At 46.1% G+C, this 16404-nt stretch overlaps 1 protein-coding gene across 2 annotated transcripts in view; it reads left to right on the top strand.

The window, feature by feature from the left end:
- Positions 1 to 16404, top strand: part of LOC130121239 (contactin-associated protein-like 5) — a 99753-nt gene that overhangs the window by 30754 nt on the left and 52595 nt on the right. For both annotated transcript variants that reach the window (XM_056290118.1, XM_056290119.1), the window contains exons 7-8: positions 14643 to 14786; positions 15465 to 15636. In XM_056290118.1, coding sequence (XP_056146093.1) covers positions 14643 to 14786; positions 15465 to 15636 — 316 coding nt within the window. The remainder of the gene's footprint in view (positions 1 to 14642; positions 14787 to 15464; positions 15637 to 16404) is intronic.

Below are 16404 nucleotides of genomic sequence, written 5' to 3'. Positions count from 1 at the left end.
ATGCAAGAGACTTGGTTTGTCTTAGTTCATCAGGAAGAGCGTTCCATAGTGTGGGGGCTCTAGCAGCAAAAGCCCAATCACCCTTTGTGACAAACCAAGACCTAGGAATAACTAGCAGGACTCCATCTGCAGATCTTAATGGTCGAGGGGGCATATACCAAGTCAATAAATCACAAATGTATGAAGGAGCATGACCATTTAAAGCCTTGAAAGTGAGCAGTAAAATTTTAAGATCAATTCGAAATATAACAGGGAGCCAGTGTAGGGAGGCAAGCACAGCAGTGATACAGTCATGCCTCCTTGTCCCGGTAATGAGCCGAGCAGCAGCGTTTTGTACCAGCTGCAGATGGTGGAGGGAGCCCTTGCTGATACCAGAATACAGTGCAAGACAATAGTCAGCTGAGAACAGATAAAAGCATATACAACTTTTTGCAGATTGGCAATTGATAAAAATGACCTAATTTTGGAGATTAGCTTGAGCTGGAAAAAGCATGACTGAACAACATGTTTGATTTGATTATCAAAACTGAGGTTAGCATCGAATATTACCCCAAGATTCCTTGTAGCCTGCTTAAGACTACCTGACAGACCACCAAGATTAGTAACAAAAGGACTGATGGAATTTTCAGTACTGAACAGAATGACCTCAGACTTATCATTAAATTTGAGAACATTTTTGGACATCCAGGATTTAATGCCAGAGACAAGTTGTGAGATTTGCTAGGCTGCTGGGATCTGTGGGTTTTAGTGGCATGTATAACTGAGTGTCGTCAGCATAAAAGTGGTAGAGCAAATCGTGATTTTGAATGACCTGGCCAAGGGGCAGTATTTATATAAAAAAGAGAAAGGGCCAAGAACTGAGCCTTGAGGGACACCACAACTCAACTGAGCCACCAAAGAGGAAACATTACCAAGAACAACAGAAAAAAAAAGTTCTGTTGGTGAGGTAAGAGCATAATAAGCTAAGAGCCGAGCCCTTGATGCCAACCTAAGTCTCTAAGCGATGTAAGAGGATGTTGTGATCAACCGTGTCAAAGGCATCACTTAAGTGTAAAAGAACTAAAATCGAGCAGTCACCTCTATCTGCAGTCGGTCATTAGTGACCTTAACTAGAGCTGTCTCGGTAAAATGAAGTGCTCTAAAACCAGGCTGGAAACTATTAAAACAATTTTAGTGTTCATAAAAGAAATCAACTGGGAAGAAATTGAGAGAGAGAGAGAGAGAGAGAGAGAGAGAGAGAGAGAGAGAGAGAGAGAGAGAGAGAGAGAGAGAGAGAGAGAGAGAGAGAGAGAGAGAGAGAGCGAGCGGAGAGAGCGAGCAAGCGAGCGAGCGAGAGATGGGAGATCGGGGGGGGGGGTCAAACTCCGGTTGGGACAAGTCTCCAGTAAGAATCCATGGCTTAGACTCCTAATGCTACACAAACCAACTACCTCAGATATGAAGTAATAGTAACATGAATAGAGTCATACCGGCTTGGTCGTTGCCCAGGTTAACAAGGTCTGCATCAGGTGTTGGGGAACCAGGGTAATCTGATGAGAAATGGGCTACTGGAACAAGACGTTAATGGACAAGGGCTGAGTACCTGGAACTGATTGAATGCTACTATAACAGCAGACCCCAGGGGAGGGGCTATTATGAATCATGTGTGGGAACTGTGGAGAACAGTAGGAAACTTACTTCCACACTGACTCAGAAGCAGCTAGTGGCTCAATGCTTGGACATCAATAGAAGGAAACTACTGTCACAACTTGAGATGGAGAGGCTCCAACAGGATGATGACACAACTATAAAATTCAGCACCCTGAATGGCCGCCTAGTAGGCAGGAGATACATGAACATAGACTCCAACCAGCTGAAACAATCCTTCCAGTCATGACAGTTGAAGCTACTGAGATTCAAATGAGAGTCATGGCCAGACTAAAGACAGTGAACCCCAGGGCTCGGCTTCCACGACTAAATAACAAAGTACCATCACAAAGCCTGCTTGCTGATGTGAACACAGTCTTACGCAACATCTTCACTGCCACCATAACAGAGACCAACAAGCTTGTATATTTGTATATATAAAATATTATATTGTGGTGATACACATTTGAGGGTAGATTCACCAAGGGCTGCTGCTCCGTTAAGACAGACATTTTAGAGTGCTGACGCAGGCTCTGCTTGGGGTTTCCGGGAGCCATGTTTGCAGCCTAGCGGTTAGCTAGTTGCCAGGGGAGATTGTGCTGTATCAGTGTTGTTATGTGTGCCGAATAAACGGAATTGACTCGACCTCTCTGTCTCCTCATTCCCGCACTCCGACATTGGTGACCCCGCACGTTGACAACGAACATGACGACACCGCTCCGGCTCTGAGTGATGCTAACGGTATGGCTCATGTTAGCGCTAGCATCTCAGCAGCGACGGTGAAGTTGCCCGACTTTTGGCAGCACAGTCCCCGGCCATGGTTTCAGCACATTGAAGCCCAGTATGAGGTATTTCCATGTTGTGGCGGCATTAGATGCCCAGGCGATGGCCTGAGCTATGGGGCTAATGAAAGCCCCCCCGGCTGTGGGGAAATATGGCGCACTCAAGGCATTCCTTTTACAGCTCTTCGAGCTGTCGGAGATGGAGAAGGCGGATCGCCTGTTGTCACTCAACAGACTCAGCGATAGCAAACCTTAGGAGCTGCTGGAGAAGATGTTGGCCGTTTTGGGCTCGGCGGACCCCTACTTAATTTCCCCCCATATTTTCCTGCAGCAGCTCCCAGCGCCTGTGCGCACAGCGTTAGCAAGGTCCCTCCTCTCCTCCACCAAAGACTACCGCGCTTTGTGTGCAGCAGCGGACAGGATTTTCATTGCCAACCGGCAGCAGTTCGTTCATGCGATGCTTCCCACCCAGACCTCGCCCCCACCTCTGGAGGACGCAGCGGGCACCGCAGCTGCGGTGGCTGCCCGCCGCCAGCGTGACAGCGAGTTGTGTTATTACCACAACAGGTTTGGTGCCAGGGCCAAGCAGTGTCGCCCACCATGCAGCTTCAGCGTCCAGGGAAACGCCAGGGCCGGCGCTCATAGCTGCTATTGAGCGCCGGCGAGAACAGCAGGCTGTTATTTATCAAGGACGCCTTATCTGGCCGGCGGCTGCTGGTTGATTCGGGCGCTCAGCGTAGTATCCTGCCTGCATCGGCCGCGGACACCATGGCCGGCGGTCAAGACCCCTGGATGGATGCCGCGAACGGCACGGCCATACGTACCTACGGCACCAGGTATATGGAGGTGTGTTTTGGCGGGCGGCGTTTCGGGTGGGACTTCGTTATGGCCGCGGTGTCGGTTCCCCTCCTGGGCACGGACTTCCTGTGCGCCTTCAGGCTGCTGGTGGATGTGACAAACTGTTGCTTGATCGATGCAGTCTCTTTCGCTACATACCCGTGCACACTGGGAGGTGCAGGGACGCTTGGCCTATCAAACATGCTCGCCGTCGGAGACACGTATCAGTGACTGCTCAGAGTTCCCTGACCTCACCACACCCACGTTCTCGTCAGCGGTGGCTAAGCACGGCGGCTAAGCACGGCGTGGAGCAACATATTGCCACCGACGGCCCCCCGGTCTACGCACGTGCTCAGCGCCTCGACTCTGCTAAGCTCGCAATCGCCAGGGAGGAGTTTGCCACCATGGAACGCCTCGGCATTGTACGCCGCTCGGCCAGCCCGTGGGCCTCCCCCCTGCACATAGTTTGTAAGGCTGACGGCGGCTGGCATCCCTGCGGCGATTTTCATCACCTGAACAACGCCACAACCCGATCGTTACCCCATCCCGCACATACAGGATTTCTCCGCCCACCTGGCGGGGGCCACCATCTTTTCCAAAGTAGATTTGGTGCGGGGCTACCACCAGGTACCGGTCCACCCTCGGGACGTGCCCAAGACAGCGGTCATCACGCCATTTGGACTCTTCGAGTTCCTGCAGATGCCCTTCGGTCTCAAGGTGGCAGGGCAGACGTTCCAGCGGCTGATGGACTCTGTGCTACGGGATATAACGTTCTTGTTTGTTTACTAGGATGACATTCTCATGGCCAGCGCATCCACGGAGGAGCACCTGACGCAGCTCCGGCAGTTGTTCGAGCGGCTCAGTGCACATGGACTCATAGTCAGCCCAGCCAAGTGCCAGTTTGGCCTGTCGTCCATCGACTTCCTCAGCCACCACATGCGGCCCTTGTACGAGGCCCTGCGGGGCAAGGAAGCCAAGGGCAAGGTAGACTGGTCTCCGGGGATGGACGTAGTTTTCGACGACGCCAAGGCTGCACTGGCCAATGCCGCTTTGCTGGCGCACCCGTCCCCCACTGCCCTGATTGCCCTCACGACCGACGCCTCTGACTATGCAGTCGGGGCGGTGTGCGAGCAGTGGGTGGGCGGCGCCTGGCAACCCCTTGCCTTCTTTAGCAAACAGCTTAAGGACAACGAGTGGAAGTACAGCACCTTCGACCGGGAGCTCCTGAGTCTCTTCCTCACCTCCTGACACTTCAGGTTCCTGTTGGAAGGCCACCGTTTCACTGCCTTCGTCAACCACAAGCCGCTGACTTTTGCCATGGCCAAGACCTCCGAGCCGTGGTCCGGGCACCAACAGCGTCAGCTCTCTGCCATCTCGGAGTTTACCACGGACATCCGGCATGTGACTGGCAAGGACAACTTGGTCGCTGACTGCCTCTCCCGGGCAGTGGCAGGGTCCATTCACTTGGGACTCGATTACGCTGCCATGGCTGCAGACCAAGCCGCTGACGCACACATCCTGGCCTATCAGATGGCTGCTACGGGGCTGCCGTCGGAGGATGTGGTGTTTGACAGCGCCAACGCCACGCTCCTCTGCGACGTTTCCATGGGCCAGCCCCACCCCATGGTGCCCACCCTCTGGTGGCGCCGTGTTTTTGACGTTATCCATGGCCTTTCCCACCCGGGTGTGAAGGCGTCCACTAAGCTGGTGGGAGCCAAGTTCGTCTGGCCCGGCCTCAGGAAGGACGTCAAGGCCTGGGCTGACTCCTGCGTGGCGTGCCAGCGTTCCAAAGTACACCGTCATACCAAAGCCCCTTGGCGCCATTCCTGATGCCCGAGAGGCGTTTTGACCATGTGAATGTGGACCTGGTGGGCCCCCTCCCCCCCCCCTCACGGGTTCACTCACCTTCTCACCATGGTGGACAGGACTACCAGGTGGCTGGAAGCTGTTCCCCTGTCATCGACCACGTCTACTGAGGTGGCCCGGGCGTTCATCGGGTGCTGAGTGGCCCGTTTTGGCATGCCGGCTTACCTCACCTCTGACAGGGGCCCGCAGTTCACATCAGAGCTCTGTAGTCGCGGGGGGGCTGGGGGTGAAGCTGCACTGCACCACAGCATACAACCCGCAGGGCAACGGACTTAATGAGCGGTTTCATCGGTCTATGAAGGCCGCTCTTTGTGCCAGCCTCACAGACAGCAACTGGGTTGATCGCCTCCTGTGGGTCATGCTCTGCCTTCGCTCTGCCCCCAAGGAAGACCTCCAGTCCTCGTCTGCCGAGCTGGTTTACGGCCAGCCGCTGCGTGTCCCGGGTGAGTTTCTCCCGGATGCTGTGCCTCCCTGGTCAGCAGCTTCTCATCGGGCTGTGGCCCGGGACAGTGCCAACGCTTTCACTCTGATCACTACATCTCACCACTGCCTCCCTCAGTCCTACGTGCCCGAGGATCTGCGTACGTCTTCATCCGCCACGACAGCCACCGTAACCCCCTGCAACCCCCTACGACGGGCCCTTCCGCATCCTGGAAATGGGGCCTAAGGACTTTGTGGTGGACATGGGGGGCAAGCCGGAGCGGGTCTCAGTGGACCGTCTCAAGCCTGCCCATTTGGACCTGGGTGTTCCGGTCAAACTGGCCCTGCCCTCGCGGCGTGGACGCCCCCCTTCTCAGGCCCCTGGCCCAGCCTCGGCCCCTGCCCGGGCTCTGGCTCTGTTCCCTGCCCCCACCCCCATACCCATTCAGCACAGCCATTTTGGCCGCCTGGTCCGCCCCCCGAGACATTGACTGTTTCACTGAGTACTTTTGTGTTGCATTACTGTTTTGCGTTTCTTTCGTGATGGTGAATTCTCGGAGGGGCCTGTGTGGTGATACACATTTGAGGGTAGATTCACCAGGAGCTGCTGCTCCTTTAAGGCAGACATTTTAGAGTGCTGACGTAGGCTCTGCTTGGGGTTTCCGGGCAGCCATGTTTGCAACAGCCTAGCGGTTAGCTGGTTGCCAGGAGAGATTGTGCTGTATCGGTGTTGTTATGTGTGGCGAGTAAACGGAATTGACTCGACTCAATCTCTCAGTCTCCTCATTCCTGCACTCCCACAATATATATAATATATAAGGTCTCACCTTCCCCCGCCGGCTTGCTACCTAGGTACGCTCAAAACTAAGCTAAAGCTTAGGTCATTAATTTAGACGGCTGCTAAATGTGATCACTGGCATCAGCAGGTAGCTGTTTAGTTAACCAGCTCCTATTCTACTGGCTGGGCTAGCTTTCCTTGCTAGCTCACGTCAGCTTTTGTTATGGTAATTACGTTAGCTTCCGATGCTAACTCACGTTAGCTTTCCCTTGCTAACTCTCATAATTGCTAGCTAGCACACTAGCTTCATAGCCTACTAGCTGTGCTTACTTTAGCTAGCAGCGTTAGCTTCCTAAACTGCTAGCTGAGCCCTTACTTTAGTTAGCTACACGGACCTGAGCTAGCATGCTAGCTACAAACAGGTACGTTGTTGAAAGGGAAATTTCACCACCTGCTCGCTGACCCTAGTGGCCTTATGTGCGGGTTTATTACGTTTACACCAACAACATGGATACCACAACCTTTCTCTTCCAGGCGACGGTTCAGCAACTCTTCTGCCGTCGTGGTGGTTCGTAACTGTGCTGCTAACTCTCAAACAAGCCCCGCAGCTGAGGCGAGGATGAACAGGACGTCACTCAATGGTCGAAAATTTCTTTATTTTTAACCAACAGGTTACGAACCTTGAAAAAGAAAACACACAAAATACAAACATACATCATTCAAGTACCCTCAACTCAAAGCTAACACACAATATAACTCACTCACTCTTGCAATCACTCACCAGTCCGTCCTTGTCCCGTCATACTAAAGAGTCCCCGCTCTGAAGCTGTATTAACTTTCTTGACGTCACCCCCAGAACGTAAATCAGCCAATCACAGCAGCTCCCTAACTGAGACCCCGGATGCACGCGTTTCTCGCCAATAGAATTTCGCAATAAAAGTCCTTATTGAGCACACAGAAATCACATACAATCGGAACTGGAATAAATCTCATTATTATTATCAATACTCAGATTCACTTATGTAACTAACAATTCAAACAATGTTACAATTTAACTACATGTAAACGAAATAACTTTCACAAGTTTGTACTTAAACTAAACAAAAATCTCTGACTAAACACAACTCAAATCCAACCACCCCATAGAAAGTAACACAGTCATAACACAGCCACAGGCACTGAGAAGGGGCCTCTGCTGCATACTTGTAGATTTCAACCAAAAGAATTTACTCCAGAGACTAGTTTTTATCCACTACACTACTGATGTGGTGGGTAAATTGGTGATCAGTACCAGTATTACATATTTTGCAACGTTCAGTAGGCTACTAGCGAATGATAATGAACAATAATATCAGAGACACTTGAGAAATATTAGGCCTACCTGTTTTGAGGTTTATCCAGTGCAGCATCAGTTCTGTATCGGAGCTCTTGACTAGTTTATCTCAACACTACCCACACACTGCCACGGCTCAGGCTCAGGCCTGTCACTCAATCCATCCCATATGACAATCTGACACTGTTTACATTCGCCTGATTTCTGTCAATGGTTGTACATGGCTTGGATGTGCTATAGAACTGATTTCCACACATCAATACCTTACAGCCTCTTGGATTGCTCTAGGGAACTTAGTTATGAAAAATCGTAAACACTGAAATGAACTCACCAAGCACAAGTAGTAATAAGCTGAGGGAGACCAGCCCAACCTGTGAATCTTCACGGTCCAAACTGCCCTCCTTTGTGCATCCTGTGGCTATCGATGCATCATAAGGCCTTGTCCCGGCCGAACAGAACAGCCCCAAGCCGCACAACACACCATTTCTCCTTCAACTGCTACAAATCGGTGAGAAATGGGCTGAAAACGCAGGAAAAATCATTGAGACATCATGATGACAGAGCCAGATGTTGGTAGGCAACATGGCGCCCGTCAAGCATGTGACAGGCTCTCAGCCAATCATAGTGCGTGTTGCAAAGATCGAAGGATGGCCAGACTATAAACACGGTGCTGGGTTGCATACAAGGTATATGGTATTTGTCTGTTCGCGTGATTTATTTATAATTACAAAATAGATGTTCATATCTATGTCTGCAACTGCTGGCCAATTCATTCCTGTTATTCAATGTGGACATTTCTGGTTTGCAAATGATAAAATATTTTTCAGTTAGACATAGATTGCACATTTTACAACTGGTTGAATATGCTTTGTTTTTTGAGAGGATTTTCCAGGTGGTTGAATAATCAATGTTTTTGTCTGCCAATCATCAAATATAACAGCTTAAAGATGTTGCATTCTGTAAACGGTTGTTTCTAAAGCTACACGTGTGCATTAAATCTTGTTTTGAATGTTCCCTCTGTTAGACCGACGTATGTCTCTATTTTGCCGTTGTCATTTCTCGTCACCATAGCTTGTTAGATAACTCCTTTCATCTGGCATTTTCTTTTGAGGGGGCATGAGTCGTTCACATGGCAGTTGCAGTTGGGGGTGTCCGTTTGTGATGAAGGTGTCATTGATTTGTGCATGATTCTTGTGTTGTGGGACGATATTATTTGTTGAATGTTAGGCATGCAGCTGTAACTAATTTTGATGGGGTTCTTATTGAATATCTTCCTCAGTTGGTGGTCCTGGGTGAAGCACTTATCCAAAAGTTAAAAAAAGTGCTTACCGATGTTTGTGGCCACGGTGTCACTGTGGGGTGGGTTGTACCAGGTGATCTTTCATCTTCTGCTATGTTTGTTGATTTGCTGGCGGTCAGTATTTAATGGTGGGTTGTACTTGAGCTTAAAATTGTAGCTGCTCTTTTGTAATGCATCTTGGTATGGGGGTGTAGCTTCATTGATTATGGACTCATTAGATAATAATTTTGAGAGTCTTCGATTAATGTTTTCTGGGATGTTCTTCAAAATGGAGGGTGGGTGGTTGCTTTCTCTATGGATATACTACAGCGTGTTGTTGGGCTTGTATATGCCGTTCCTAAGGTCCACTGAGATGTCCAGAAAGTCAAATTGTTTTTTGTTTGCTTCAATTGTGATTTTTAGCCCATTATTTGAGAATATTTTGCATTTAGATTTCTTAATTTACTCGGCCACTCTTGCTGTTTTACTACAAATTGCTAGCCCATCATCCCTATAGAGTCCGACATTTATTTCTAGGTCTTATAATTGAGATAACGAATATATGCCAATTAGTTCACATGTTTCTGCCCCGTCAAAGCTGCCCATGGTTGCATCAAATTTGCGAGTACCTTTTTTCTGCCATGGATTTCCATTGTGATACGAAAGTGATTCCTTCATCTGGTGTATAGTGTCTCTGTCTTGCTCGGATATCACTGTGTGTTTTGTGACAAAAATCAATATATATAATATCCCATCCATTATCAGAACCGCTTATCCTGCACTCAGGGTCACAGGGATGCTGGAGCCTATTCCAGCAGTCATTGGGCGGCAGACAGGGAGACACCCTGGACAGGCCGCTGGGCCGACACACCCCCACACACAGACACAGACACACCTAGGGACAATTTTGTAATGCCAATTCACCTGACCTACATGTCTTTGAAAACCGGAGCACCCAGAGGAAACCCACGCAGACATGGGGAGAACGTGCAAACTCCACACAGAGGACGACCCAGGACGACCCCCCAAGGTTGGACTACCCCGGGGCTCGAACCCAGGACCTTCTTGCTGTGAAGCGGCCACACTAACCGCTGCGCCACCTTGCCGCCATACATATATATATATATTTTTTTTTTTTTATAGCGCTTTGGGTGTTGAGAAAAGTGCTATATAAAGGTAATGATTATTATTATTGTTATCATCATTATTATTATTATTTTTGTTGTTGTCATTATTATTATATGCCACTGTAACTGTACTCCTGGAAATGCTTGAGTACAGGATTAAGAACACGGGTCACCAACAGTACCCTCCATGGAAAGGAAGGCTGGAAGCCAAGATCAAAGCAGCACAGAGAGATGTTAGCCAGTTAACAGAGGTGCAGAAAGTTGTGATGAAAGACAGGCCCTGGTTGAAGAAGTACAGCAGGATGTCCATAGGTGAGGCCCTGAAAACCGCCAAACAAAGGCTCACAATTCTGGCCACTAGGCTGAAGAGATACACTAGTGAAGCAGAAGCCAAAAGAGTAAATGACCTGTTCCTCAATCATCCAAAGTGTACTACCATCTGCAGAGTAACAAGGGTAAAACATCAGACCTACCCAGAGCAGAGACTGAGCAATATTGTAAGGATATATGGGAAAAAGAGGCATCGCACAAAACCAAAGCCCAGTGACTGGTGGGTCCAAGAGCAGACCACAGCAATATCCAAGAACAAGGACAACTGATGATTGCTTATGGCATGAAACAGGCTTGTACTGTCTCATAAAGAATTTACTTGACTCACTGGATTATTTTGCTCATTTGTTGAGCACTTTCCCTACCATTGAGTCTTTCTTTTAACAAAGTTTATATATATATATATATATATATATATATATATATATATATATATATATATATATATATATACACACTACCGTTCAAAAGTTTGGGATCACCCAAACAATTTTGTGTTTTCCATGAAAAGTCACACTTATTCACCACCATATGTTGTGAAATGAATAGAAAATAGAGTCAAGACATTGACAAGGTTAGAAATAATGATTTGTATTTGAAATAAGATTTTTTTTACATCAAACTTTGCTTTCGTCAAAGAATCCTCCATTTGCAGCAATTACAGCATTGCAGACCTTTGGCATTCTAGCTGTTAATTTGTTGAGGTAATCTGGAGAAATTGCACCCCACGCTTCCAGAAGCAGCTCCCACAAGTTGGATTGGTTGGATGGGCACTTCTTGCGTACCATACGGTCAAGCTGCTCCCATAACAGCTCAATGGGGTTCAGATCTGGTGACTGCGCTGGCCACTCCATTACCGATAGAATACCAGCTGCCTGCTTCTGCTCTAAATAGTTCTTGCACAATTTGGAGGTGTGTTTAGGGTCATTGTCCTGTTGTAGGATGAAATTGGCTCCAATCAAGCGCTGTCCACTGGGTATGGCAAGGCGTTGCAAAATGGAGTGATAGCCTTCCTTATTCAGAATCCCTTTTACCCTGTACAAATCTCCCACCTTACCAGCACCAAAGCAACCCCAGACCATCACATTACCTCCACCATGCTTAACAGATGGCGTCAGGCATTCTTCCAGCATCTTTTCATTTGTTCTGCGTCTCACAAACGTTCTTCTTTGTGATCCAAACACCTCAAACTTGGATTCATCCGTCCACAACACTTTTTTCCAGTCTTCCTCTGTCCAATGTCTGTGTTCTTTTGCCCATCTTAATCTTTTTCTTTTATTGGTCAGTCTCAGATATGGCTTTTTCTTTGCCATTCTGCCCTGAAGCCCAGAATCCCGCAGCCGCCTCTTCACTGTAGATGTTGACACTGGTGTTTTGCAGGTACTATTTAATGAAGATGCCAGTTGGGGACCTGTGAGGCGTCTGTTTCTCAAACTAGAGACTCTAATGTACTTATCTTCTTGCTCAGTTGTGCAACGCGGCCTCCCACTTCTTTTTCTACTCTGGTTAGAGCCTGTTTGTGCTGTCCTCTGAAGGGAGTAGGACACCGGTGTAGGAAATCTTCAATTTCTTAGCAATTTCTCGCATGGAATAGCCTTCATTTCTAAGAACAAGAATAGACTGTCGAGTTTCAGATGAAAGTTCTCTTTTTCTGGCCATTTTGAGCGTTTAATTGACCCCACAAATGTGATGCTCCAGAAACTCAATCTGCTCAAAGGAAGGTCAGTTTTGTAGCTTCTGTAACGAGCTAAACTGTTTTCAGATGTGTGAACATGATTGCACAAGGGTTTTCTAATCATCAATTAGCCTTCTGAGCCAATGAGCAAACACATTGTACCATTAGAACACTGGAGTGATAGTTGCTTGAAATGGGCCTCTATACACCTATGTAGATATTGCACCAAAAACCAGACATTTGCAGCTAGAATAGTCATTTACCACATTAGCAATGTATAGAGTGTATTTCTTTAAAGTTAAGACTAGTTTAAAGTTATCTTCATTGAAAAGTACAGTGCTTTTCCTTCAAAAATATGGACATTTCAATGTGATCCCAAACTTTTGAACGGTAGTGTATATATATATATATGATTGTGAATAGTCCGATGCTCTAAGATTTATATGCATTGTGATAGCAGCACTGTTTGACATTGACAATGTGAAATGAGAGCATTGCTGAAAAAGATTGCACACCACTGATACAAGAAATTGGTAAAAGTACATTATTCATGGATGCGAAACAAGCCTTGGCCAAGGTCCAAATATCATTCTTAGCTTACTTGTAGACTTATTGGTTTTCCTATGGGGACCTATCAGTTTGAATTGAGTGTGTTGCAGCAGCACCAACACAAGACAGAATTCTCCGTTGAGGAATACAGGGCTTGCATGCCTGAGCATCTCCCATATGGGCAGAGGGGGATTCAGCTTTGGTTGTGGTAACTGGTCTGTCAGCTTGGGCTCCTATTCTGGGTGCCAGCTTAGCTGGCTGTTGCGAGATAATAAACAAGCTCTAAAAAAAAAAAGTGGATAGTACAACTGGTTCTTCAATTTTCTTAACCCATCTGCTGGAAAAATAGATCATTTGTGGTATTTCTAAATTATTTAAAGTATTATCCTGATTTAAATAAAAATATTCACATTTAGTTAAAGATGCAACCTTGCTTATTTTACCCTAATCTACTAACACAAGCGTACCACACAAGGGCTAAGTACAACAAACACAATATGTGTCTGCCTCAAACTCTTACTACTTCCTAAAGAAGTAATGGCCAACTATAAAAAATAGAATTCACTCAGCAGTCTGCATAGGCATCCTTAAATATTGTTTGAAGTACAGTACACATAGCCGGGACTGTTTGACAGCCATAAAGGCTTTGTACTGCAGTGAATACATTGATGGAGAGGAACGAGCTGATGTCAGCGCTGTGCTGAATTTCCACCGTCAAAGGATTGCTCACATATGTATTGTACTTTTACTTTTTTCTATCTAGAATTTGCAACAAAAGGATCTCTCATATGCATATAAACGGATCTCTGTAACATCTAGCATGGATCAATAATAGTGTCTAAAAATTTAATTTTATGTTTGTATTCTTTTATTGGCATGAACTTTCCACAAGGTGAGAGTTTTGCTGTTGTTAAAATAGGAAATTCTGTTGACGTTGCAAATGCTAATTGTTTGTGTTCATGCTGGCGGCAACATTTCCTCACAAAGTGAGAATTTCTGGCTGGTTTTCCCTTTTTCAACTCTATAAAAAGCTAACTAATAAGTCAACTTCTTTGAATGGAGGATCGATTTCACAGCTTTACAGCTCACCACAGCTTGTCCATACACTGAATGCAGTGCACAAAATGTCTTTGTGATCAATTCTCTTTTAGTGAAGTTTAAGCATTTGTTTTAATTAGCTGGAAATCCTTTAAACCGTTCTTCTTAACTTCAATGGCAATTTCGGCATAAAACAATGGCCTGCTGAAGCGCTGGCAGATTGACGTAGCTAGCTGTGCCCTCAGTTCCCCAAACAAGTGTTTGGTTTTGTCCCATCTTTTGGCGATAATAGAGGGATGCATAATTCATGTGTATGGATTTAGTCGTTTTTCCTCTGGCTTTTAGGGCCAGTTATTCTACAGTGGAATCAGTAAGTACCCGAGGGACTGATCACATCCTGCAACGATGTCCAGATGTGATCAAGAACAATCAGAGGTCACCCTCCATCTGTTGAATGTTGGAGCTTTATCTGTGGCGCTGTTTACACCAGGTGTTTTTTCTGTTTGTTTCAGACACCAGTTGTCTGAAATCCAGTGCGTCTAATTGTATTGAATGGTAATTCTCCTAGCATGGAATTTCACTCTCACCTCTCCACCAGATGGCAAGCGCAGAGGGGATTGTAGATAAAACTGCAGACAGGCACAGCTTAGATGCCCTTGACTGCTAAGGCCCGTGTTTCATGACATCCAAACTCTCGAAAATGGTATCACTGAGCTTCCACCGTCGGGTTTCTCACTCAGGAAGGAAAAGATATGGAAAGGAAAACATACTCTTAAAAAATGGGGGGGGGGGTGTCAGATAGGCTTTATTTATTTGATATATGCTGTAAACAAAGATGAAATGGTCAGAGAAATCTCTCTCCGGTCAATGTGTCTGAAAACTGACACACTGTAGTGTGTACTCAAAGCCATGGCCTTCGCCAGCTCCGTAAAGATTTAAAACAAGAGGATCTGCTGCAAAGCTCCCGAATAGTAACAAGTTCATCTGTGTTTTTTTGATCAGGACACAGAGTGAATGATGGACTATGGCACTCTGTGAGCCTCGACACACGTAATTTCAAGTTAACCCTGACTCTGGACCACGAGCCAGCCTCCACTATTGAACTGGCGGAGCACCTGGATGCACAGGACAGCATCTACTTTGGAGGTCAGTACATGCACCAGATGGTTTTGTATGGACTGTTAACACATTATTATTTGAGAAAGTGTGCTGTTTGGACAAACTATTTCCTGCACATATCAACTTGCCTCAGAATCACGTAGATGTAAAAAAAAAAAAAAAAGTGCGGAAAAATGTGACGTTTGTTTCTTTAAATTCCACAACAGTAAATATGATATAAATTCTTAGCTGAGGTCTCCCAACTTGGCTACAGTGCTCTCAGCATCTTAGTGCTTTTAAATTCAAAGTGCCGCTTAAGCAGAGATTTACTTAATGCATCAGTACAAACTTTGGCTTCTCAGAACTTGCCTTGTAAATCTCAAATCTTCTGATTCCTGGCATTTTACTAAGCTGCTTTTAACAGCTTCGACTTGCATAATGGATTCTTGGTAGCTTTTTTTCTGGTCTCTCCCTTTTCGTTGGCTTCTTTCCCCATCAAAGATGTGAAAAACAGCACATGCCTGTCACTCAAATAGAATGCCCATACCGTCTGCAGACATCAGTTCCAGTAAATACTGGTTTATACATACATTTGACTGTTGCTAGTAAACAGACACACAACTCTCTTAGAACCTCAATATATATTTTTAAGCCTATTTTGTTGCATTAGTTGAACATTTTGGCAGATGCTGGATTACATAAAGACTTCCTGCTGTGTTTCATTAGGTTGTCCCTCATACACCGCCGTCTCTTACTGTAAAAACCCTACGCTGGCATTCCAGGGGTGCATGCAGCTCATATTTCTCAACAGCCAGCCAATGAACCTCAATCACGTACAGCAAGGACTGCTGGGAAACTACAATGAGCTGCAGTTTGACACATGTGGCATCCATGACAGGTATGGCAATTGCATAGATAGGAAGAAAAAAAAGCCAACAATGTTAATTTGAGTTGGTCTTCTGAAGAACGGCATAATGAAATTTTTTTTCATGGCAGTCATTGTTAACTACAAATTCAGAAGCTTTATTTGTCCTTGAAATTTAATGATAATGGATCGAAGAAACCAGATTGATTTACCGTCACAAGCTACCCACAGTCTTCTGTTATTCTCTCTCCCGCTCTCTATCGTTCGTTCTCTCTCTCTCTCTCCCTCTATCACTCTCTCTATCATTCTCTCACTCTCTCTTTATCATTCTCTCTATCATTCTTGCTCTTGCTCTCATTCTCTCTCTCATTCTCTCTCTCTCTCTCTCTCTCACTCATGCTTTAGCTAGAATTGTACAAACAATTCAGCGTAAGAGTTTGACTCGAGTATTTGTTCTTTTTTTTGTTTTATTTACTTTTTTGTTGTTTGAAGAAAATCTTTGTAGGACACGAGCTCAAAAAGGACTCTCAAGGATGGAAGTTTCAAAAAACATTTCTTTTTTTTCCTTTCTGTTAGACGGTTACCAGATTATTTAGTGTGTGATAACATGATGGCAGTGGAAGACTGATGTTACCAGGTCCCGGAGACAAGGTTTATCAATGAGGTTTGATATTTAATTCAGCTTTTAGGGACAGTAGGGATTGTATTTAATTCGCATAATTTTAAATCCTTGTTTGAAACATCAGTGTTTGAATAACCAGTCACAGCAGACACCAGTTTGTTTTTTTTTACCGTTCTCTC

The sequence above is a fragment of the Lampris incognitus genome, chromosome 11 (assembly GCF_029633865.1).
Source record: "Lampris incognitus isolate fLamInc1 chromosome 11, fLamInc1.hap2, whole genome shotgun sequence".
NCBI lineage: Eukaryota > Metazoa > Chordata > Actinopteri > Lampriformes > Lampridae > Lampris > Lampris incognitus.
The sequence above is the reverse complement of the archived record's forward strand: the minus strand, read 5'-3'. Positions and strand labels throughout refer to the sequence as shown.